The 23,718-nt window shown below is 36.6% G+C and overlaps 1 protein-coding gene across 1 annotated transcript in view; it reads left to right on the top strand.

Annotated features, from left to right (window-relative positions):
- SLC26A7 (solute carrier family 26 member 7) overlaps positions 1-23,718 on the top strand; it is a 73,132-nt gene that overhangs the window by 6,332 nt on the left and 43,082 nt on the right. Inside the window, exons 2-4 of the mRNA XM_009469286.2 lie at positions 8,487-8,597; positions 12,729-12,901; positions 21,323-21,487. Of these exons, the coding sequence (XP_009467561.2) occupies positions 8,487-8,597; positions 12,729-12,901; positions 21,323-21,487 (449 nt within the window). The remainder of the gene's footprint in view (positions 1-8,486; positions 8,598-12,728; positions 12,902-21,322; positions 21,488-23,718) is intronic.

Here is a 23,718-nt window from a genome sequence, read left to right as displayed (position 1 = left end):
TCCTCTGGACACGCTCCAGCACCTCTATGTCCTTCCTGTAGTGAGGGGCCCAAAACTGGACACAGTACTCGAGGTGCGGCCTCACCAGTGCCGAGTACAGGGGCACGATCACCTCCCTGGTCCTGCTGGCCACACTATTCCTGATATAAGCCAGGATGCCATTGGCCTTCTTGGCCACCTGAGCACGCTGCTGGCTCATGTTCAGGTGGCTGTCAACCAGCACCCCCAGGTCCTTTTCTGCCAAGCAGCTCTCCAGCCACTCCTCCCCAAGTCTGTAGCATTGCATGGGGTTGTTGTGACCAAAGTGCAGGACCCGGCCTTGTTGAATCTCATACAGTTGGCCCTGTTGATCCATTATCTGAAATACAGTGTGTAATTTTGGTTGCCTGTGTTCGTGGAAGATGACTTCAAACTTCAGTAGGAGAAGAAAAGGTTAGGAGAAGAATCAGAACAAAGGTTATATTTGGGAGAAGATTTAAATGGCTTGGACAGATTAATTATAAGCTGAGAAGGTTTTTCCTTATCAAGAAAGGTATTTAAAGTAAAAGACAGTTGCAGCACATGAACAAATGCATATAAAGTAGCATGAATAGGTTTAGACTTAAAATTGGAAGTAGTTCTAAAAATATTCCATTAAAATATTGGGATAAGAAGATGTATCTCCTTATCACATAATTCCATTCATAGATGGACTAAATTACATGTTTGCCTGTCATAAGAGGGAACAGAACACAGCGCACAAGGGGGTTCCTTCACAAGTTTATGTTTCCTTTGAATATCTGCTGCTGCTCAAAAAAACTGGAAAGTTTTGAACTGAGGTGTATCTGTTAATAAGACAAATGTGTGTTTTTTTCAAACTAAAATACAGTCACCGTATTTCTGGATTCAATCTTTATCTTGCTAAATTCCTGGTATTTGGCTGGGTTCATAAACATTATGCTATTTGTTTTGAAATAAACATCTGTCCATGTGCTATGCTGCATATACTCAAAAGTTGCCTATGTGGAAGCATGAAGGTATAAGATTTAGACTTTCAAATTTATCAGATTTGGGACTATGGCAGTGTTTGTAATTTTTTTTAAAATATATTTTTTTTTTTAGTCAGCTAGCACACGGGTATGCTTCATATAGAATTTATATGTAGTTAAACATTTGCTGCCTTTCCTATGACATATCATGAACAAGAAATGCTTTGGCTCAAGTGGGTTTTGTTGGGCTGTTTTTTTGGGGGGTGGAGGGCCCTTGAGACATATTTCCTCTAAAAGTGAAATATGTAGATGGCATCTGATGAAATCAATATTGTTATTCCTTCCAACTTCTTTTTTCATTCTGCAAGCCCAATAACCCAGTGAGGATTGGTGTGTTTTGTATGTTTTAATTAAAGTTAATTTAATCTCGAGCTGGATTTATTGCTGAACAACTAATTCCATAACACTGGCTGGAGACCTTGCCATTAAAAAAATGAACTATACTGCCTTCATGCATTCCAGAACTGGTGCCCAGTGTTTTGGAAGGCATGATGCCAAAAACTTATATTTTTTATTTTTTTTTAGCTTTTCATGGAGCAATCCCAGCTGTGTCTTCTCAAGGGTGATGGTTGCCAGGGGATTTTTTCAGGCTCTGACCATAAATGTAGACATAAATATACTCTGAGCAGACTAACTGGAGCTAATAATTTTATTGAGGGGTAGAGCTGTCTTGTAAATATACATCTGGCATACAAATAGCATGTGTAGATGAAATTGAATAAGCACATTTGGAAACAGAGCCAGAAAAATCTCCTAGAGAATGCATTGGAGAATCCATGTAGTTCATAAATGATTTGTGGAAGAGAATGTCCAGCTGAACTCTGTTATAGTTCTCCCATACAAAGAATAATGATGTAAGCTGATCATGAAATGTAACATTTTAGTAAGTAAATGTAGGGCAATGTTTCATATGTATATAACTTCCCAGCAGAGGAGAAAGGCACTGATGCTGCTGTGCATGCAATATTTCATTTCTAATGTCTATTAAAATTTTTCCAAGTTACACATGTGCTAATACAGACCTCTCTGACAGACTACTAGAAATGTGAATTCAGCTTCTGAATGATGTCTGAATGCTTTGGAGCCTAATGTCCAGGTACACTTGTCTTAGTATGACCAGATAAGCTGTGCAGATGTCCAATCCCTACGCCTGGGGGTGCCTGAGCACCATGGACAGAGACAGACAAACTCGGGAAGTGTTGATTCCCTGAAGGAAGAAGAAGAAATGACTTCACCTATAATCTTCCATGTCAGAGAGATCAGGAAAACTCTTAGTGCTGAGATCCTTGGCCAGCAATTGGTCAAAATGGATGCCCTTTTCATGGATTTTAAAAAGTCCAATTCATCTTGATTAAGGACTGTCATCAGTCATGATTGGTCTTCGTTTCTCCACAGCGTTGAGGCTTCTCAAAAGACTACCTCATAGTTACCTGCTTGCCAGAAACTTCTTATGGGTTTCATTCTCTGTTTACTCTTACTGAGATGCAGAGGAATTTCCCTATAATCCACTTTCAAAATGCTTCTTGAATTTTATTTTGGAGACGGCCAGATTCTTCAGGTATTATGGCTGACCAGCATATAATAGTTCATAGAATTCTGTTTAATAGTTTATAAAATCTCTGCGGTGTTCAGATATTGTGTCAAATTCATCCTAAAGAGGTCTAAACATTTAATCTCTGATTTTCTTTCAATAGTAACAGCTTTTTTCCAGGAGATCCATCAAAAGAAAAGAAAATAGTAGATTTTTATTTTTCTATCTGGTTTTGGGTGTATCCAAGCTTTTTTATGTACAGAAAGGTCAAGCTATCTTGAATAGAGAATTCATAAATGGGTCACACAGTCCACTTGTTCCTTCTACCATAATACTTGCCTATCCTTTCTTTTAAACATCAAGATACAAGTGTCAGTATCTGGAAATCTGCAAAGTGGCAGAATAGAACAGTTGCTTTCTTAAATACACCTTTGATGTAGTTGTCAGAGGGTACACTGGGAGAGCTGCGTTTCAGATACTGTGTGACTAATACAGCTGAGACGCTTAATTCTCACCAGACTGAAAGAGACAGTTGCATGGCGAGAAACTGCACTGGTGCATCCTTCAAAAAAGAGAGAATGGTTGGTAGCTCAAAATTGTGTGGTCTCTGAAATATTTATGGTAGGTTATGCATAATCTGTCCTCGATCTTGCTTTTGTATTCTTCCTTTGCCTCAGGCTTTAAATGACAGAAGAACTAAGGAATGATTTTAAGCTCTTTGTACTTTGTCTTTAAATAAGTCAGACAGAAGGTACAATCCACATGTGTAGCCCCAGCAAATGGTTGCATTAGGAAACAGAGATCTTGCAAGCATGAGGTGTATGTGTGTACCATTGAAAGAACAGATACTGAGCTTTCCGTGTTTTGGAGATAAATGACATTATTTCCAAAGGATCATTTTGTGTTTTAATAGCTCTTAACAAGCCAGTGTCAAAGGATCTTCCAGAACTGTAGGTTTGTATAGGAAAATTGTTATGAAATATAATATTAAAAATGTTTGCTGTGTTTGTTTTTTTTTTTTTCTTCAGTAAAAGTTAGCCATCCTGGATTTAGAAATTAAAGCCTGTGATATGAATCATTGGGTGTCTGATTTGTTGGTTCTCCAAGAGGGTTTGATAGGAGACTCATTAAATATGTGTTAATTCTACATTTTATGGCGTCTACAGGAAACACCCTTATTATAATTTAAATTAAAGCTCACAATTCAGCTTTGTGAACAAAGGGAGAAATTGTCTCTTTCTGAAGCATCAGAAAGTGGCCACAACTGCAGATAGCATTTTGAGTGGGTTAAGATGTATTAGTGTCATTTTAGGTTCCCTAAACTTGGGGTTTGACCATCTTAATATAGTCACATTTAAGAATAAAATGTTGCAGTGACAAAAATGTATTTGAATATATATACTACCAGAAAAACTTTGAAATTTATAGCTTTTCAGAGTAAATAATAAATTATACAAATTTTGAAACTCCTCAGATCAATTATAAACTTACTACTTTGCCTGCTTCTGCATTTAAATTTCTGGTTTGGGTATCATATTTCCCAAAGACATGGTATAGCTTTCCTCAGAACATATGTATGTGTCATAAGCTTATTTCCAGATGCAGAAAATTGTTAACTAGTTGATCATACTCTGATGATTCTTAGCTCTTTCTCTGGAAAATATTTTTTTATTGTTGTAGTTTTTGCACTAGCCTCATTAGCAGAAACTATCAACAAACTGAGACCTTTCTCCTGTAGTAGGGCATGGCCTTGTTTCTATTTGTATCAAGCTTGTTATTTTGTAGTTATCTGCATTTGACATTTACCAGCAGTGGTGTAACAGCTCTTGCTTTAAAGTGTGGCGTGCCAGAGGATTGTTAGGTACCTGCTGCTGGTCAGAGAGTACGGTTTTCAATGAAACTGTGTTGCACGATGTTATCTTATGATAAGGAGGTAGTTAAAACAAAAAGAACCACAATATTAATGTACTGTATCTGAACTTACTGTTCATTCTTTGTTTGCATTTGTTTCCATGGAATTTATATTCTTATTTGAAAATCTTAATGTCACTGCCATGGAGGCTTCTCCGTATTGCCAGTGAAGATTATGTGGGATCCTTATTTTATGATCTATTTATTTTGATTATTATTACTGTTTGAAATAAAAAAAAAAATAAAATAATATTTCCTGACTTTTGACTAGTTCTTGAGCATATGGAACGCATTGTAGCAAAGTTTAATATGAAAATTAATGAAGTGAGCTGAAATATACTACTGATTATATCTTTAAAAGTATTTGAACCTTTGAACATTACATTCCTAATCAGAAAGCCTGAAGTCTTTACTAATTCTGTTTTATAATGCCCTTCTGCTCTTGCACATGATAGACATGCTTCAGTCATGGGAACAAAAAGCTAACAAACAGAGCCAGGGCTAGAGTCAAGGGCTGGTAATTTTAGCTCTGTCCTGACTGCCATGACTTCACCATGAAAAGAATGAGACACCGCTTCTAGAAACTTAATACAAAAAGACCGTGAAAGGGAAAAAAACAAGGGCCAGATTTATGTTTAGATTATCTTCATGTAAACAAGAGCTATTTCTCAGTGGCAAGTCTGTGAGTAAAGCAAAATTCCTGTTGGATGCTGGGGGTTTGCTAGGCAAGGTAACCCCTTTCCTGCAGTTTAACAGGATTCATGTGAGATATTTGTCGGCCAGTTCTTCTTGCAGTAAGGGTTCATTCAGGTTGTGCCCCTCTGTTCCTTTCAGCCCTGTTCAGAGAGCTGAACTGAGATGTTGACACAGTTTCTGTGTGCATGATCTAGGGCTGGGTTGAACTTCTTGTGCTCTATCCACAACATGTACAGTTTATGCTGGATCAAACACAATCTGCCCATAATTGTCAAATGTTTCAGATTCAGAAGGTCTTAGGAAACAAAACCAAAGTAAACGCATGTAGAGAAGTGAGAATTGGCTTTTACAGCCAGATGGTGACAGAATATTTTGTGGTAGCTGAACCCTTGTTTTCCTTGTAAATGTTGAGAAGAAAGAACAATGTATGCTGTTCTTAATCCTGGATTAATTGGAAATACTGAATAGTAAAAGAGCTAGTAGTCCCTCTTCTGGAAATATTTTAGCTTAGCCTGCAGTGTAGTACTATATCTTTCTGTTTTGTTTTGTACAACTTCTAAGCTAACCTCCTCTTGAACTGAGTGTTACTTAGGTTGAAGTTACTTAGGGTGAAAACCTATTAAAAGTGAACCATGTAGATTTTATAAGGAAAATTTCAAGGTCCGAAATTAACACAGTTGAAGCACAAGCTTAAAAATTATATGAACGTAATCTCTTTTCTGCAAAATGAACTTGATATTTCAAAACATGTCTCAAAATTCTTAACCTTTCCTAGCAAAGAGGGAGTTTTTGTGTTTCCCTTGTAATAACCGGTGAAGTCCAAACATTTGAAAAAAAAATGCAAGGAGGAGAGCATGCAAAGGAACTCACCAAGGTGAGTTCTCTATGCATTGTGTGGCTGTTCTGCAGTGTGTAAATAAGAATTTTTGGAAATAGGAATGTCTTCAGATGAAAATGTTCTATATTTGTAATTGTCTGGTTTAGTGTTAGAGAATTCCTTTCATTTAATGAGTATCTTAAACACAGAGAATTTTGCAGATCATCTTAACTAGGGTTTATAGTCCTCTTCCCAATAGTGCTTGTAAAGTATATAGCTGGCTCAGCATTCAGTACTGGATCTTGTGTATTTCCCTTATGCTTGCCCACACAAAGAGGTCATTTAATTTCAGTTATGTTGTTATAATTAAAGTGCAGCTGAAGTTATACTGATTTTGCTGGTTTCTTTACTTTTTGGAAAGTAAAATAAATTAGCCTTGCATAATGCTGTTTTGCAAGACTGGAATATCTGTGTGAGTGGTATTCTACTAGCAAATTAATTACAAAGTTTTTGTTTGTTTTTGGTTTAGTTCTTACAATGGTTATAATGGAAGAGCTTTTCAGTCTTGAACAAACCTTAAAAATCTCTTTCTCCTTTATTTTTTTTTCCCATGCTTACTTTTGTCTGAATAGGTTCATGCCATTCTCTTCTGTGCTGTCTTTATTCTCCTCAGGCACATCCTTCTGTGTTGCTCTTGGGTCAGAATCTTCTTTTACAGCTATTGGTCATGTGAACATGATGTAGAACTATAATTTCAGAGATCTTTCTGGTTCATGATAATGGTGTTCTGAGAGAAAAAAGCAGAAGTGATGATCAGTAGATACGCTAATTAAAAGGCAAAAGAGCAACGAAATCCATTTCTGTTTAAAAGAAGGCATCAAAGTTTTAAAACAGACATGTTTTAAAATATCTTCTCTCCTCTCCAAGTCATAATTGATAGTGCTGCTTTGCTGAGTACAGTGTGGATGAAGATTATCCAACTAAGATCCATCTCAGCAAAATCTTCACGGTGATGTTTTGCTAAGAATGGGTAGACTGCTAGGCCTTGTCTGCTTCACAGGGAACTTGACACTTCTGGCCTTTTGGCATTTTATTGCCTCCTCCCACCATGTGCTCTTTGTTACAAACTCAAATGCCAGTTCAAGAAGAGAGCTCTTGAATCAGTGTTCAGAATTGCCACTGAAAGCCTATAAGCAAATATACTCTTTGGCACTCTCCATATTATTAAAACCCCATAAACCAATGTTTCAAGTAAAAAATGCTCTCTGGAGCAGCCAGGAAAGTTTGGTGAGAACAATTAGTCCTACACATTTAATTTTCTTTGGAGTTTTCAAACGTACGCAGAAGGCAACTCCTTTTCATAGATCTGAATCACCTCTGTCACAGACCATGCATGGTCGTTCTCCCAGTATACACACATATACACTAGCTCAGACTGGTCACATCATAGGTTGAAAGTGGACTTCAGAAAGGCACCTTGTGTGTTATACAAGCCAATCTTGTCTTCCCTGCTGCACAACAAGGTATTCACCAAGATTTACAGAGCAACTCTGCAAGGCAATTTCTCCTACTCTTAATTTCTAGGAGAAAAAAACTGTGAAATGGCAGTAGAGGCTGCTGATCTGAAGCACAGTCTATGGAGTCTCTTTCTGCTGACTTGTAAGAAGTCAATGCAGACTTAAGTGTCTAAAGTTAAACAGCAACCAAAGCTCTGCTTTGTAGGAATGTCTCTGTTAAAAGATGATTTCTTGGCATATTCTGAGACTTTCTAAGAAAAAGATGGATACTGTCCTCTATAGCTAAACAATGAAAGTAACTAGTAAGTCTGTAAAGTTAAATCCTAACCAATTCAGTTCATTCTCCATCTCAACATGAAAGTCAAATACTTTCTGTTTCTGGACCGACAGCTTTACATAAGGAAAAAAAAAAAAGTTAATATCTAAAGGATTAAAAAACCCAGGCACTTAAAGAAAATGAACTCTGGAATATTTTTTTGTTTAAGAAATTAGAAGAAAGCAGACTGAAGGGGCTCCATCCAAACCAAAGTTATAGGTTTTGAACTGTTTGTAAGAAATAACCATCTGACCGCCTGGACCCCTGGCAGTCTCAAACTCATGTCTGTGAGGGTGGGGGTGAAACGGTGCTGCCTCCTCCTGTGAGGACTGTCTATTAAAAAATTGTTTGGAAACACTGATGGAGACAACCTGGAAACATGGTAGCTGGTGCCATAGGTTGTATCTGTGACCTATTTGTTTCTGCTGGTGACTAAGACTCAGAAGAAAGTGTGAGGATTTTGATGACAGACAATAAATGAAAAACTTCCCACAGTTCTTCCTGATCCTTGTTGTACAGTAGTTGGCTTATGCTCTATGTTTTTGTAAATGAAGGTGGTTTTTTTTCCTGCTCTTAATAAAATTGTAGACATTTCCTCATAAAAAAAAAAATCAAACGCAGAACAGTTTTATTTTTATATAGTGAAGTAATTCCATTTAATTTTCTGTAGGGCTGGCCTTTGCGGTTCTGTCTTCAGTCCATCCAGTTTTTGGTTTATATGGCTCTTTCTTCCCTGTCATTATTTATGCCATATTTGGAATGGGACGTCATGTTGCGACAGGTAAGTGTCTATTTGCTAAAAACATTTTCAGAAATAAGGAATAGGAAACTGAACAATTTTTTTTTGTTATAAGATCAATGGAAGAAAAATTGTCTAACACTAAACAGAAATAAGCTGGTTTTCTGCTTCTTTTTACAACTATTTTTTGCCAGTTTAAGTACTTTAAAGAACCTCATTAAGAATATATTGGAGTTACTCCTGCCATTATAATTTAATATTGCATTGACACTTCCTTTGTAAATGTAGTTTACTAAGGGCTTTTGTATTTTAACTCTACTTTAGAAATATGCTTCAGGCTAAGATTTTAACAAAGGGCTCAACCAACAAGATATATGCAAACAGGAATGAAAAAGGCTCAACTGCTTCTTAAACTACAGAAAGCACACATTACTTCTCACCTGTCTAAAACACAAACACTACATTTTCTAAGAAAAAAAGCTTTCTGTTACCTGCTATAATATTAAAGCTAAAGATTCTTCCAATGAGATCAGTACAACTCCTGTTCACTTGCAGAGTAACTAGGTAGGCAGAGAACAGTGCTCTCTGGCAACTATGCTAGTAGTTATGAGTTTCTTGTTTACCCTCAGCAGAGCCAACAGCAGCTGCAAGAGCTGAATGACTTTGATCTCCTACTAGGTTGGTGAATGCTCTGTTTCTGACTCCAAAGAACCCAAGTTATAGACCAAAGTTGGAAATAATACTCATGAGATATTGAACCACAAGTTCTTCGTTGTGCTGAAGTGGGCACTTGGTGGCCTCTGAAGTTTGCAGGAAGGACAAGACAGGCCCAGTAGTAAAGCACGGTAGGACTGGGTAAAGGGAAACAGCCCCTGTGGTGATCAGAAGATTTAAGCAGGGAGGAGTTATGTTTTCCTTGTGGAGGAGAAAAACTCCTGAAAGGAGGAAAGATGGCTCTGGGTAATCACACACAAAATGGACTCTGCAGAATCTGATTGTTCGAGTGTATGCACTGACAAATGTTTTAGTAAGAAGTTAGCCACATATTCCGAACACCGTTTTCGTTCAAAAATATTCAGTTAAAATATTAAAAATTGCTGAACAGCTATAAATTGTCTTACAGCAAAAGAAAAGCTTAAAGTTTGTTTTCCCTAAAGGCACAGAAAATATTTGAGCCTTTTGATGTCTGAGAAGGGTCTGTGGATGTTGTTAATGACTTGATGAGTGATAGCAAGTACTCAGCTCGTGTAAGAAAGAGAAGCATTCAAAAAAAAAGTGAAAATTTAGAATTTGGAAAATAATTTTGACACAAGTAGAGATAAATTAGTACACTTTTTTGAACTTTTTTTTCATTAAATATACTAAAAATGAATAATTTAGCAGTGTATTGTGAGCAATTTGTTGGTCTAAAATTGTTAGGAAGACAAGAATCCATTATAGGATCATATGTAGGAAAGTAAATAAATAAGTATCTGGCTGACATAAATTCTAGGAATGAAAAAAGATGATAAAATGGATAAGTGTAAGCAGCTAAGTCTGATGTTTTATCCTTGGGAGGGAATACTGTTCAGAGAACGATTTGCTGAGTCCCACAGATCCATGGCCACAGATTCCTGCACAGTCCTTGGTGTGGAAACCTGTTCCTTTCACAGGTGTCTATTCCAGAACTTAATCTTAAGAAAAAAAAGGAAACAAAGCAGTTCTCTTGCTATCGTGAAGATTTTTTAAAAATAAATGTGTGTGACATATGCTGTTGATCCTTTCAGTAGAAATGTCTCATGCACTCATCCCACCAGCCTCAGTTAAAGCGTCATGGTGTGCAGGCTAATCTGGAGCTACACCGCCTGCCTCAGATCCCCAAATGCTCTGTAATTCTTCACATACTTTGGTGTCAATCTCTTCTACCAGCATTTTCTGTAAGATCAACGGGACTCTCCATATGTATGCAGGCTATAAAAGTTGTCCTTTGTTAGTGAAGTTAGTTATGTTAATATGAAAAGGAAAATTCATCAGTGGCCAAGTTCTGTCAACTTTTACTCACTTGAACTGTCTCTTCTCTGGCACAGCTGATCTAATTTGAAAGATTACTCACCTGAGCAACAAACCCCTACACCTTTTTCTCTACTACTTTTGTTATAATTGATCTTTGAGGATCCTCTGAGGCAGTTTCATCTGTCATAACACCACACATAGACCTTTGATTTCAGATAGAATTTTATGTAAACTGTTTTCAAATCCAATTTTATGGGAGGAAAAAAAAGTAGAAAGGAGGCAATGGGTTTAAAAGAAAAAGGAGAAATTTGAAAAGCAAGATGTCTACAAGTATCCTGAATGTTGCTTGAAAAAACTGTATTTTAGGTCCAGGTAAAATGTGTATCATGATTCAAAAAAGAAAATGTGATCCAAAAAAATCCTTCATGGTTCAACAGGAAAATTGAGGGGACTGTCATAGGGAAGAGTTTGGCACTTGAAAAGTGGAAAGCTTGACCAAATGAGGTGAGCAGAAAAGCCATGAAATGTGGTAGGTCAAACAGGAAGTTTAGAAGGATAAAAAAAGGAATTTGAAGAGTGCCATGGAGAGGATGATCAAACTGGTAGTTAAAGGTTCTTTAAATACATCAAAATAAGCAAGCCAGGGAAGAAACTGGTGGGACACCTTTCTGACAAGGTCACAGGACTGTCAAATTAGCAGTGTAATTTCATCTGCCAGTAGGGCTCTGGAGGGAATCCTGGGAACTGCAGACCTGTCTTGCACCCCTGTTAGTGTAGACCATAATAAAAAATAAGATCACTGAAAGATATGTATAATCAGAGTCTGTTAATGTGAGTATAATCAGAGGAGTTAATGTAGCTCCTGTAAAGGAAAATTCTGCCTCACTAACCTCCTAGAGTACTGTATGTCTGTAAGCACATGGAAAAAGGAAATACTTTGAATAAGATATCAGAATGGTCAAACAGCTACTGATAAAGTTCCACGTGAAATGTTACTAAAGAAACTAAGTTGCCCTTGTGATAGAAGAGAAGTTCTTTTATTAATTATTAGCAGGTTAAAGGATAAGAAGCAAAAGGTAGGACTTAGTGGTCATTTTTCACGGTGGAGTTGTCCCTGGTAAGTTTCCAACGAATTCATGCTGGGAGGTTTACTCTATGAAGCCCAAGGTGAAGGTGGAACTGTGTTCACCGGGTCCTGCAACAGTAGAAACAGAGAGACCTCAATGAAACTGGTGAGAGACCACTTCAAAAGATTTTTAAAGGATAGATTAAAGAAAATACTGCAGCAGATGGTGAACTTCTGGAACCTTCTCCCAGAGGACATTGTGGAAGCAGAAAATACAAGCAGGTTCAAACAGAGATTTGACAAATTCATGAATGCTAGTCCATAAACAAAATCTAAAAGGGCCAGATAAGGATGTGCTTCCCTAACACAAGAGCTATGGATGCTGGGGGATTATGAAGGGAATGGCCTGCATAAAGCGGCCAGGCTTGTGTGCTTTCCCTGGGTGACACCTCCAATTGCGACAGCTGGAGGCAGAGTACTGTGCAAGATGGACCATTGGTCTGACATAGTAGGGCATTTCTTATGGTTTTAGAGCTCTGCATGATGTGTTTATGCTTTTTAATATTGAATTATCATCCTTATTTATCTGCGTATCATTAAACTTGCTTTACCTCTCTCAGCAAATAAATGTTTCTCTCATAATCTGCCTCCATTTATTAGAGTGCAGATTGTTGAGTTTTCAAACATACACATTTGCTAACTATAATGGGCTAGGTACTATGTATACAGCATGAATTAATTGTCCTAGCAATTTGAATGGTGAACATTTGGGATCCTCAAACAAAAAGCTGTTTCATCACACTCAGGGTGAGTTAAAAGCATTTCTGATAACTTAAAAACATTGTGAACTGTTGTGTTCGAACCTCTTTTGTTAACATGTCTAAATGAATATGCTCACAAAAACATTGACATTTAATTCACATATACAAGTGGTATTTTACAGGAAGAAATGTGCGTTACATAAAAAGATTACCTTAAAAATTGTTCTTAGCATGACAGAAATACACAAAATGGCACTTTCACTCACAATGTCCAAGTTTTAAAAAAGAGACCATGAGTCATGAGTACAGACAGATATAGAATGATTGGTGACTAATGCGTGACTTTTTTTACAGGAACTTTTGCTTTAACTTCCTTAATATCTGCCAACGCAGTTGAGCGTCTTGTTCCTTCAGTCAGCACTAATTTCACTACAAACAGTAATTCAGGAGTTTTGGGCCTATCAGAGTTTGAAATGCAGAGGATTGGAGTTGCAGCAGCGGTTTCATTTCTAGGAGGAATAATTCAGGTCAGTGGTGAACACATATTCTGTATGTTACTGATACATTGCATTTGTGACAGCTATGACTTTTGTAACACTTTTTTTTTTTTTTTTCTCTTCTCTGAGAAAAACTGACCGTGGGTCTGGTCTGATGTTCATGAATGATGTAATCAATATGTTTTAAGAATTTGCTGCTCCTTTGTTGAGATGTAGTAATTGTCTGTATACATGCTCCTAGGGTGTTGCAATATGAAGTAAAACCACATTCAGTCAGCTCTAATATAATATTCAGTTGCTGTTGGTGCTCCCTTTCCTTCTCCTTGAGAGACAAAACATGAATCAGCTCCTGGTAAGCATTGACATATTCCTGAGGTTTTCTATTGCTCTTGGCTTGAAAAGAAATACCATACAATATTCAATAATTAAAAACAGTAGGGAAAATGTCTTTAAATTCTCTTTAGAGTTCACACACCCATCGTTAAAGTGAAATAAATTAGTAAAACAGATGACTTCAAATGATTCTCCAAAGCTTATTCAAATGATCAGAGGTCTTTTAAATTTTTTCTCTTTTCCTATTCTGACCACAAGTGCTGAGTTCCTTTATCCATTGCCAGTTGCTTAGGTCTTCAAAGAAGGCTTCCCTCTTTCCTTGTAAATATTAAAATGGAAGAAATGTTCCAGCAGTCGGCATTGCAACACGTCCTGGGTACCCGGCCTCCTGAAGGAAACTCAGACCCCTGTGCGTGGTGTTTTGGATCCCTCTAACACGCAGAGGATGAGCGAAGGAGCCCAGAATGGGATCTCCAGTGCCCCGCATGCTTAGCAGGAACTGGGGCATACGCTTATGTTAGTCGGTAGGAAATATCAAGAAGCATGGTCATTTCTGTTGCATTTTTTTCATTATTTTATTGGTTACAAACTTATGGCTTGGGGTAGCAGCATGAGGGAAACCCTACAGACAACATATGGAGTAGAGCTGATGCTGATTGTGCCTGGCTGCTGCATGTGCTGTCTCATTGCACCAGTGTGTGCAACACAACACTGCATCATGTGCAGGGTGCTTGTAACAGCAGAGTCCTTTGAGCATGCACAGAGCTCTTCATGTGGGATTGCTATGCTCACAGCCTGACAATCTCCTACATCATCCCCAGAGAGGCCAAAATGTCTCAAGTGGGAAGTTGGTGCCTGTATTTGATCTAACTTGAATTTGATCTAACTTGAATTTGATCTAACTTGAAAATCCAATGCAGAAATTTTTTGCTTAGCTGCTGCAGAATCCTATTAGGTGTGTAAACCCTCTAGACCTCTTACTCTTTCATTCTGAAAAGTTCTGCTTTTTCATATGCCTTCAACTGCACCAGCTGACTTATCTCAGCCTATGGCCTGTTTAAGCCTGATTGGAATGAGAAGAACTAGAAAATCCTCCGCCTGCATCTTCAAAGCAGGTCTGATAGGGAACTGTGCCACATGCATGGGCTCCTCTCCCAAGTCAATAATGTCACTTGCAGTAAAGTCATACTAATACAGCTGGTGCTTGTAGGGCTGCCACTGGTCCTTTATGTGAGTTTAATGGTTAGAGACCAGATTAAAATACTTATTTCCTAGAGGAGTGCCTTGAAGCTCCTGACACGCAATATGCAAGTGAAAGTCTGGATCAAGGCTGTGATTAAACTTTGCCATCATCTCAGGTGCTGTTAAGCATGGGAATCCACACTTCTCATCATGATTCCAGTCTCCTGGCTAACAGTTGCTGCAATTCCCAGATAAGGTGACAGGGCACATCTTGCTTGTAATGGAGAGCTAAATCAGTGACCTGCTTCTACTTATCAGATTAAACTAGAAATTAATGAATAGCCTGGAATAGATGAGAGCTAAATCAGTGACCTGCTTCTACTTATCAGATTAAACTAGAAATTAATGAATAGCCTGGAATAGATGAGGTACTCTGGGACAAGAAGAATAATGTGATGCATTTTGAGGCAACAGGTTTCCATTGAAGACATCCTGAAATACAAAAAGAAGTGGAATTGTCAGTGTAGTTGGTAGTTGGGATGGTACTTCTTTGGGAAGGGAGCAGACCTGGGTTATAGTGTCTGCTATAAGACCGTTTCTTTATACTGAAAAAAGTCAAAATACAATGCTCTAACCAGCCACTAATTACACAAAAACGACTGATGCTATGACTATTCCATACCTTGGGCAGCTTCCACATGAAGGATGAAATGTCCCTCTTCAAAACAGCTGGTTCCTTCTTAGAAATAGTAGGTAAAGAACCTCTGGACCTCCTTGGCCAGAAAAGCAATTTGATACTATGTTTCCAGTAGCTTGGCTAAGTACTCTAATCAGCAAATAATGTTAAAGAAAAAAAAGGAAAAAACATACAAGATATAGTGAGTCACGGAGGGAAGGCAAAGGGAAGAGGTGTGTTTTTTGAGATGAACTGCTGTTGGCTGCTTTGTGTTTTGTGAAGACCATAAGAGTGCATTTGTGTGTGAGGCAAGCTCTGAGCAGGCTTTCTGAATCTCAGTGACATCTAGACATGAAATAAACTGGTTTCTGATCATCAGACAAGAACAGGTGGCACTTATAAGATCTGAAATTTGGGGCTTAGCTGCCTAAATTTTTTTCAAGTAATAAATTTCAGATTCCTAAACTGCTTTTTAAATCTAATGTTTGAGGAAGTGTTTATAAAAGAGGGAATATATTTAATTATCTTAAGAGGCATTCTGATGAAGATAACATACTGTTAAAACAGAAAATAAGTAAACATAAAATAAAAACTGTAATTACCAAAAACGTTTAATATTCACAGAGACTATTTCATTTTTACAAGCAGAATGGAAGGTAAAATGCAGACTTTTTTTATGTTTGTGTAACTGCTACACTATAAAGATAAACAGGGCATGGAAAGCTAATAAAGTTAATGGAATTATTCCCTGATTTTAAATACCTCAGAGGTATTGATGGGGAGAGGAAATGATGGAACATAACAGATGCCTATGGAAGAATTTTGTAATTAGAATTGGATGATGCCTTTACAGCATCAAAAAATCCTCAAGAAAAGCTTTCGTGTAAGATTTTTTTTTCCTATTAGTATATTATATGTGCAAGAACGCTTGTATAAATATATGTGTCTATAAAAAACTTCAGCATACTAAACTGAAATTCAACGTTAAATTTGCTGAATAAATAGAGGAAAGCTGTTTGAAGTTCAAAGTGAGAAAAAATAATTTTTATCCCAGAAAAAAGCTTTATTCTCCTAAGGACTGCAGTGCTACAGACTGCGGTTGTGCTACCTTTCTGTAAATCAGAAATATGCGGTTATTGCATTCCAATCTTCTACATTTTTACTGGTAAGTCTTTCAGCTGCCTTAAAAACGTACATGTAATTAGTTGCTGATGTACAGCATTGGGAATAAAAAGTGTTTCTGGCTATCAGGAGAACAAATTTACCTGGTGTATTGTCATTTTGCTTAATAATGAAGGAGCACATTTGAATATGAAGTGTGTTTTTGTAAGGCTAATATTCTTGTCCAAAGCTTTGTTTCCCTGTGGGGAAATTATGCTGCATTATTCTATGTTATACATAGTTTTTCATGAGGTACAAACATGAGTCTTTATTATACAGTGATAATCAGGAAAAGAGTTCATTTTTCTTTCACATTGGAAATAACTTCTTGCAGGCTCATATTCTGTATCTTGAAAAGTACAACTAGGCTGGATGGGAGTCCTGGTTGCCACAACTATGGTACAGCGTGATATGTGTTAGCCAGAAAGACCACAGAAAGAAGTCTTTTTCAGGTCCTGGAGTGAGGAAAGTTCACTCCATGCACCATCAGAAGCTACCAAACACTCTGAAGCCACCCACAATGAACTTAAGAGCTGCAATTCAAAGGACCAAGTGCTACCAATTATAATGTTTATTGAAACAGGCTGAGAAGAGTTTTAAATTGACAGCTCAGTCAAGCTGAAGTGTCTGTGCCTGACTGTTGTCTCTGGGCAGTCCATAGATGTCTTCACTTTTGCAACCTTTGATTTTGAGATAACCAATAAAACATACTAAATGAGAGGCTCACAGTCTGTACTGTTTCCTTCCAAAAGATACTCCTCATGGCTGACCTTGTCTTCTTAGCCCATGCAGCAAATGATCAGAAAGAGTACCACCACTTTTTGTTCAGTTTAACAGTGAAAAAAACCCACACCTTCCAGAATGTGGAGTTTGGGGTTTAAAATTCATTCTCCAAAACTGAATTCATGCAGCAGGTAACATGATATCAGCCTTTCAATTACTGTGGACAGAAAGTTTGAGATTAGTGATTTCCAAAGAGCCATTACGTGATAAAAATTTTTACTGTCCGTAAAGTTAGGTTGACTACACAGTGAGACTGGAATTTTAACAATAATAAACTGAGTGCGTTGTCATGGGAAGAAAGTATTGAAAGTGGACAAGAACCAAAAGGGCTTGAATTAATCAACATAGAGGGCTTTGCTTTTTGTAATTACTCCTTTTTCTTCTCCTGGCTAAATCCCCATTCTCTTCTTCTACTTGTCGGAATAAAACTATGGAGCAGTAAAGACAGCTGCAAGAAAAGGTTCCCTTTGCATTCTTTTTCTTCCATTCTGAACTTTGGTGTTCTTTTTTTTTTTCTATTTTTTTTTTTAGAAATTCCACCTTCCACCACTTCTGTCTAATCACTTGGTTTTATAACTTGTTTCCATGATCTTTTCTCCTTTACTGCACATTAACTCAAGGCTGATTTCCCTCAATTTCTCCTGTGTTTTTTTTTTTTTTTCCTTTCTCTGACAGCTCCTGATTTCATTCACATGAAGTTAATCAAGAATGTATACCTGGTGAAAGCAAAATTCATCTCAAGAAAGTTACTTCTAAATGACCCTTCTTACATGGTGTGATGTACTGAAAAAGCCACACAAAGAAACTAGAGTCACGTGCCTTTCAAACCATTTTTGTTACTGTGATTGTTCTCTCTCCAAAATATTCCTTCATCCCCTAAAAACTAAATCTTGAAAAATGAAAAATTCTAGAGACTAGAATATGTCTAAAATAGGTGAAAATTTTGTTCCTTTTACAGTTTAAGAAAAGTCCAGTATTAGTACAAATAGTGAAAAGAGAAACATATTTGCCTTTGGCTTTTTTTTTTTTTTCTCCTTTCTGTTCTGACACTTCATTGTCAGTTTTGCCTGTAGTTTGTCTGCATCAATAAGGAAGAAAAATCATACAATATATCTGAAAATAAGACGGAAACTCGCAACAGTGAGCATCATGAACACAGCAAAGATAAAGTAGATTATTAGAAATTTCTTTAAGAATATTGAACTTTCTACATTTTTGTTATTGCTTAGTGGGTGAAAGATTTTATGACATAATGCAATGTGATGCAATTGTGTGCTGTCTGCTCAGTTTAGTTTCAAGTATTTATCCAAAAAGCAGCCAAGCTATACACCTGTTGCCCGGCATGGTGGGTTAAATGGAGACTTGATCTGGGCCTGTATAAATGTTAAAAATTTTAAGTATATCTGTCAATAAAACTCACATGCAACTAGATTTGGGAGGCTTGTTTCAAAACAACTTTTTGCCCCCTCTTGATCTAAGCAGTTTCTGTACATTACTCATGTTACGAGGACAGCAGGAGTTTCCCATACCAGCTTATGCTGAAAATTATGCCCTTCTCCCTGGATGTTTTCTGTTCTGGTTGCTTCATTGTTAGATCTTAACTGTGGAAGATACATGGATGGACACTACATTTATTTAACTATAATGTAAATAAAGAGTAAGATGTACATGCTGATGAAGCATTGCCTTTGTTTCTGGAAGTCCTGAGCTACCTTCTGCAGTAAGAGACAGGGGACCAAACGTAGGCTGCTGCTCGTTTAATTGAATGGTGACAGAAATTGTCTACCTGAAACCATTCTCATGGTTTGGATGTATTTTACATAATCCACGATTATAAACAAACAATAAAAAATACGTTTGAAATGTGACCTTTTAGTTACTACCTGTGAAGCATCCCCCTAAAATGCTGAAGTAAAGTAAAAAAACTAAAGTAAAAAAAAAGCAAATGAGTGACACTGAAGTCTCTGTGATATCATGTAGTTCACAGAATTGTCTCTGTGGTTTTGATTCCACAGCTAAATAAACATCCATCTCATTCTCTAGAAACTAAGCTATTACACAGTGAGAAATTTCACATCCATACAATACAAACTGACCTTAGAAAAGAAACAAAAATTCACTAGGGAAGAGAGAATTTAATTCTTATTGAACTTTGCTACTGTGAACAATGTTTTAAATACATGAACACACACACTGTTAGAACAAACAGCTAAACAAAATATCTGAAGTTAGTAATTATCGGTTTTAGGCCTGACTAACTAAATTACTACTCAGTGAGGATATAACAGTAATTATAATTATTGGGGTCCAATCTTGAGTGGCAATCAATGTTCTGATTGTTCGAGTACAGAGCCATCCGCATAGTATTAGTGGGAAAGAGAAAAAAAAATCTCAGATTTAATCTCTCAAATGGAAGAGGAAATTGCACACTAGAGGCTTTTGTGGTAAATGAAAAGCCACTCACTTTGGTATTTTTGTTTCTTTTCTTCTATTATACTCATAGCTCACTGCATACAGGTGAGATTTATGGTGAAGAAATAAATGGTGTTCAGGCGTAAAGAATGATAACATTTGGAAATGATTCTTTTAGCTTCAGAACAAAATAAAATAAAGCAGAGGAGGCTGTGATATATTCCAAAAGCATGATATTCAGTATGGTAAACACAAAATGATCCTCTTGGAAAGTATCACAACAAACAACTCTGTGCCAAGACCATGTAAATTTTCAGACAGAAGAATAGCAAATACAAAAGATTACAGAAGTAAGAAACTGCTTTTTTATCTAATGAATCTGCAGAACTAATTATAAAGGGAGATAATTTAAATGTAACTTAATGTCTTACTATGGATCAGAAAAGGATTAAGTGTTATGGTAACCACAGTAGCATCGTGTAGGTATGTAACAACGTTGTTCAAAGAATTAAGAACTGTCAAATCTCATTCTTCAGAGGAAAAGAGTGATTGCAGTCTGGGATAAGGGGAGAAAACATAGTAGTACACAATAATACTTTGGATATTTGTCCTATATTCCTACAAAATATCTACAATAGTTGTAGATTCAGCTGCAATCCAGATTCCTGGATTAGAGAGGAATATTATTCTTTCGTTATATGTCTATACTGTATAACTTCTGTAAAAGTTGCAACAAAGCTGAAATAATCTTCAAGGTCAAATATAGCTGAGCCAAATCTACTCTTTTCTAGCAGGGAAATCCAGTTTGTATATGAGATTGTGTTTATGAAATTGGATGTTGAATTTTTCTTCCTATTTTAAATTTTCTGATTGCATACATATAATCTACTTTAAGTTAGTTCAAGTATTTCTCAAATGCACAGGAAGTAGATCTTAAAGGTCTTTAAAATAGTTTACTTTTACTATAAGTTTATAAAGTTTGTTCATACAGAACACATAACTATATAAACATCCCTGTTTCTCTGTAAAGAAATAAGTATCTTTATGTCCTCTGTCATCTGAAGCAACTTCTGTTGCTTCCTTACCTGAACACCTGCAAAACCAGAAACCTCAACATATGAAGCTGATGTAACTAGAGGTAGTGGACTGGAGATACTTGATGTATTTGATATTATGATATTGTAGCATGAGAGCACGAAATACCACGGTGTATTGAACTGTATGCCAGGATCAGTGGGATATCAGGAGGCTAAGGGTCTGCTGGAGGAGCAAAGCAGTTGTGTGACTGCGTGGGAAGGGAAATCTGATGGTGCAGCAGCCTGGGCAGGGCAGGGCTCCACGGGATGACAGAGCTCTCACCATGAGACTCATCTCTCTGTAGTTTTAGCACCTAATAAATTTGGTAGCTCTTGAAATGACTAATGTTGGGAATCCTGATATTGACATGTCAGCAGTCGGTAAGCTGGACCAAGATATGGCCCTTTGCCTACTCAGGCTGAATAGCAGTGGAGCAGGCATGAGCCTTAGCACAGCCCTCATCTTTTGAGTTGCTTTACTTCATGTTGCTGTGCTGAGTTGATGTTTTTATAGTGTTTATTGTGCTTATGTGTTTGAGCAGGAGAGAATACTAAGCATTGTATGAAGACAGTTTCTCTGAGTCTGCTTTTGTTACTAAACAAATGTTGGAGTCTTGGAAACTAGTGATGCGAATAAGATAATGCAGTTAAATCCACAGAGCTTCAATGGGTTCCATTTTCAGCTATAGTTGTCCTTCAAAGGACTTTTGCTTTTTATCTTTATCTCATTTGTCTTACATTTTATTAAAAGGACCCCTGGCTCATTGTCCTAACACCAGGAAGCTGCATTTTATTATAATTGCTGATACTCATGTCTTTGCCTTTTAGGTAGCGATGTTTATGTTGCAGTTGGGCAGTGCCACTTTCTTGTTAACAGAACCAGTGATAAGTGCAATGACAACAGGAGCAGCTACACATGTTGTGACTTCACAAGTGAAGTATCTGCTGGGAATGAAAATGCCATATATATCGGGACCACTAGGATTTTTTCATGTGAGTTCAGTAAAAGAGATGGATTATTCCAGTAGCTAACATTTTTTTAAATAACTATGCTATTTGGCTATATATAAGTGTAAGGAATTTTTTACACATGTGTGTGAATGAACAGAAGATGTAATACCAAAACCTTCATGTTGCTAGGCCTGTTTATGAGAACAGATTAGGAAAACTTGATGAAGAATTAACAGGAATGGGTCTTATTTTGAAAGGATACAATAATCAATTTAAAATATGTGTATTACAGCATCAATAATTCCATTTATTATCCTGGGCAATTACACACTTGTGCAGGGAGGGTTAACCCTTTCTGGATCAGCATGTGGGAGGGATATATCCAAATATAATTCTAAATATATTTTCGTATTTTGCTGAATGAAACCTGACCATCATTGTTGTAAAAGGAAAATGACACATGATTTGTGGATCTCCTATGCAAAAAATACCCTAGATATGTTACTTATTGCTTTATGCTTTGCCATAAACATAGCAAGTGTACAGCTTTAAGGTAATTTTTATAAAATGCATACAACCTTTCATACAGTATCATGGTTTCCTCCCTTTGGAAAGTAGATATTGTTGGCTGAAACCTTAAAGGGCAAAGCTGTATAATCTTATTGCATAGAAGACATGAGAACATATTCTTTATGGTAACTTATTCCAGCAAACTGAGTTTAGGTGCTGTGAGCAAAATGTCTTGGCAGAAGCATTAGTAGTGTCACAAAAGTATCTGTCAAGATTATATTTTGCTCATAATAGAACTTTACTTGCTGAGGTGATATTTACATTGCACTGATAGCAAAAATGAATTGATTATCAGATGAAGCGAGGCTTCATCTAGTTAGCCACTAAATTAGGACACCTTATTTAAAAGCACTGACTATATTTTCTTGCACTACTCTGCTTTTTATTTTTTCCTATTATTTTGAGAAATTTGTTAATGTGAATTCTGTGATAAGAAGATGTTTCTTTTTAGAATGCTATTTCATAGTATTTTATAAATTTGATAACATTTTGTATGGATAATCCATTGATAAGTTTTTTACAGGATTAATTTATTAACGAGAATTAGGGACATATAATAAACACAAGTAATTTATCTTGTAGAGACATAACTAAAAGCGTTATAGGCATTTTTATGAGTAGTTAGATGGCCTGTGAGAATATTACAAATTATTCATCATATATTAAAATATTTTTTAATTCTTTAAAAACCTTTTCATAAATACTTCTTAACATAAAATGTGACTAGCCTCTTTTTCATGGCGTTTCCATGGAGACTATACTTACATATAGGAATATTGTCATCTTGTAGAAATGACTGGTGTTAAGTACCACAGCCAAGACATAATCAAAACATACATTACGAGCAATAATAAGGAACAGCAGTGATGTGAAGAAATATTTCCATGTTGGTGTGCTGATGATATCATAAATGAGGTCATTCAAATGCTTTGAAAGAAATCTATTCCCTTATCCCTTGTATTTTTTAATGTATCTGAAACAAGTTCTTTGCCCTTCACTTCACTTTTGAAATCAAACCCCTTTGAATATTTTCCAAAGAAAAATTTTCCTGATTTTTTTAAGGTTCTGAATTGCTCTGTAGAATTGTGTGAAAGCAAATGAACAAACAAAAAATCCTCTGTAAAACTTAAAAGAATAATAAAAAAGGCTTCATATTGAGAAGGGACAATTTTACCATACAAGTATTTTAAAAGGTTTCAGGTATCTGTTCAGACTTATGGGTTGTTTTAAGAAGGTCCAGTACCTCAGTCAGAAGCACCAGATTTAGATTTCAACAATCTTTTTTTTTTCTGTGGTGGCAGTTTTATATGAAAATTATACTAATTAGATATATGTTAGTGTGCACATGTAACTAGAGAGTGAAAGGCAAACTTGGCATGCCTCTCCGGACATGTTCTTTTCTCCAAATTCTTGAAACCCAAAGACTGGTATTTTTGCTTACTTTTTTTTCTTTCTCTGCTCCAAAACACCTCCCACTCACAAAGCCGATTGCTTTGCCTCAGGCAGCCTTTGGGTTGGCAAAGCAAGAATAAGAATGTTTAATAAAGTGTGATAGGAGAGTTGAAAGTAAAGCAAGCCAGTGAAATGGATTCTTTATAGCAAGTGAGATCATGATTAAATATGTAAAAATGAGCCTTGTATATGGAGAACAAATCTACTACACTGGCGTAGAGCCTATGGGAATTTTGTGTTTACACATAGTT

Source organism: Nipponia nippon, unplaced genomic scaffold, assembly GCF_047370975.1.
Source record: "Nipponia nippon isolate SJK-2023a ecotype South Korea unplaced genomic scaffold, ASM4737097v1 scaffold_1, whole genome shotgun sequence".
NCBI classification, from domain to species: Eukaryota; Metazoa; Chordata; class Aves; order Pelecaniformes; family Threskiornithidae; genus Nipponia; species Nipponia nippon.
This window is presented reverse-complemented; position numbering and strand designations above follow the sequence as displayed.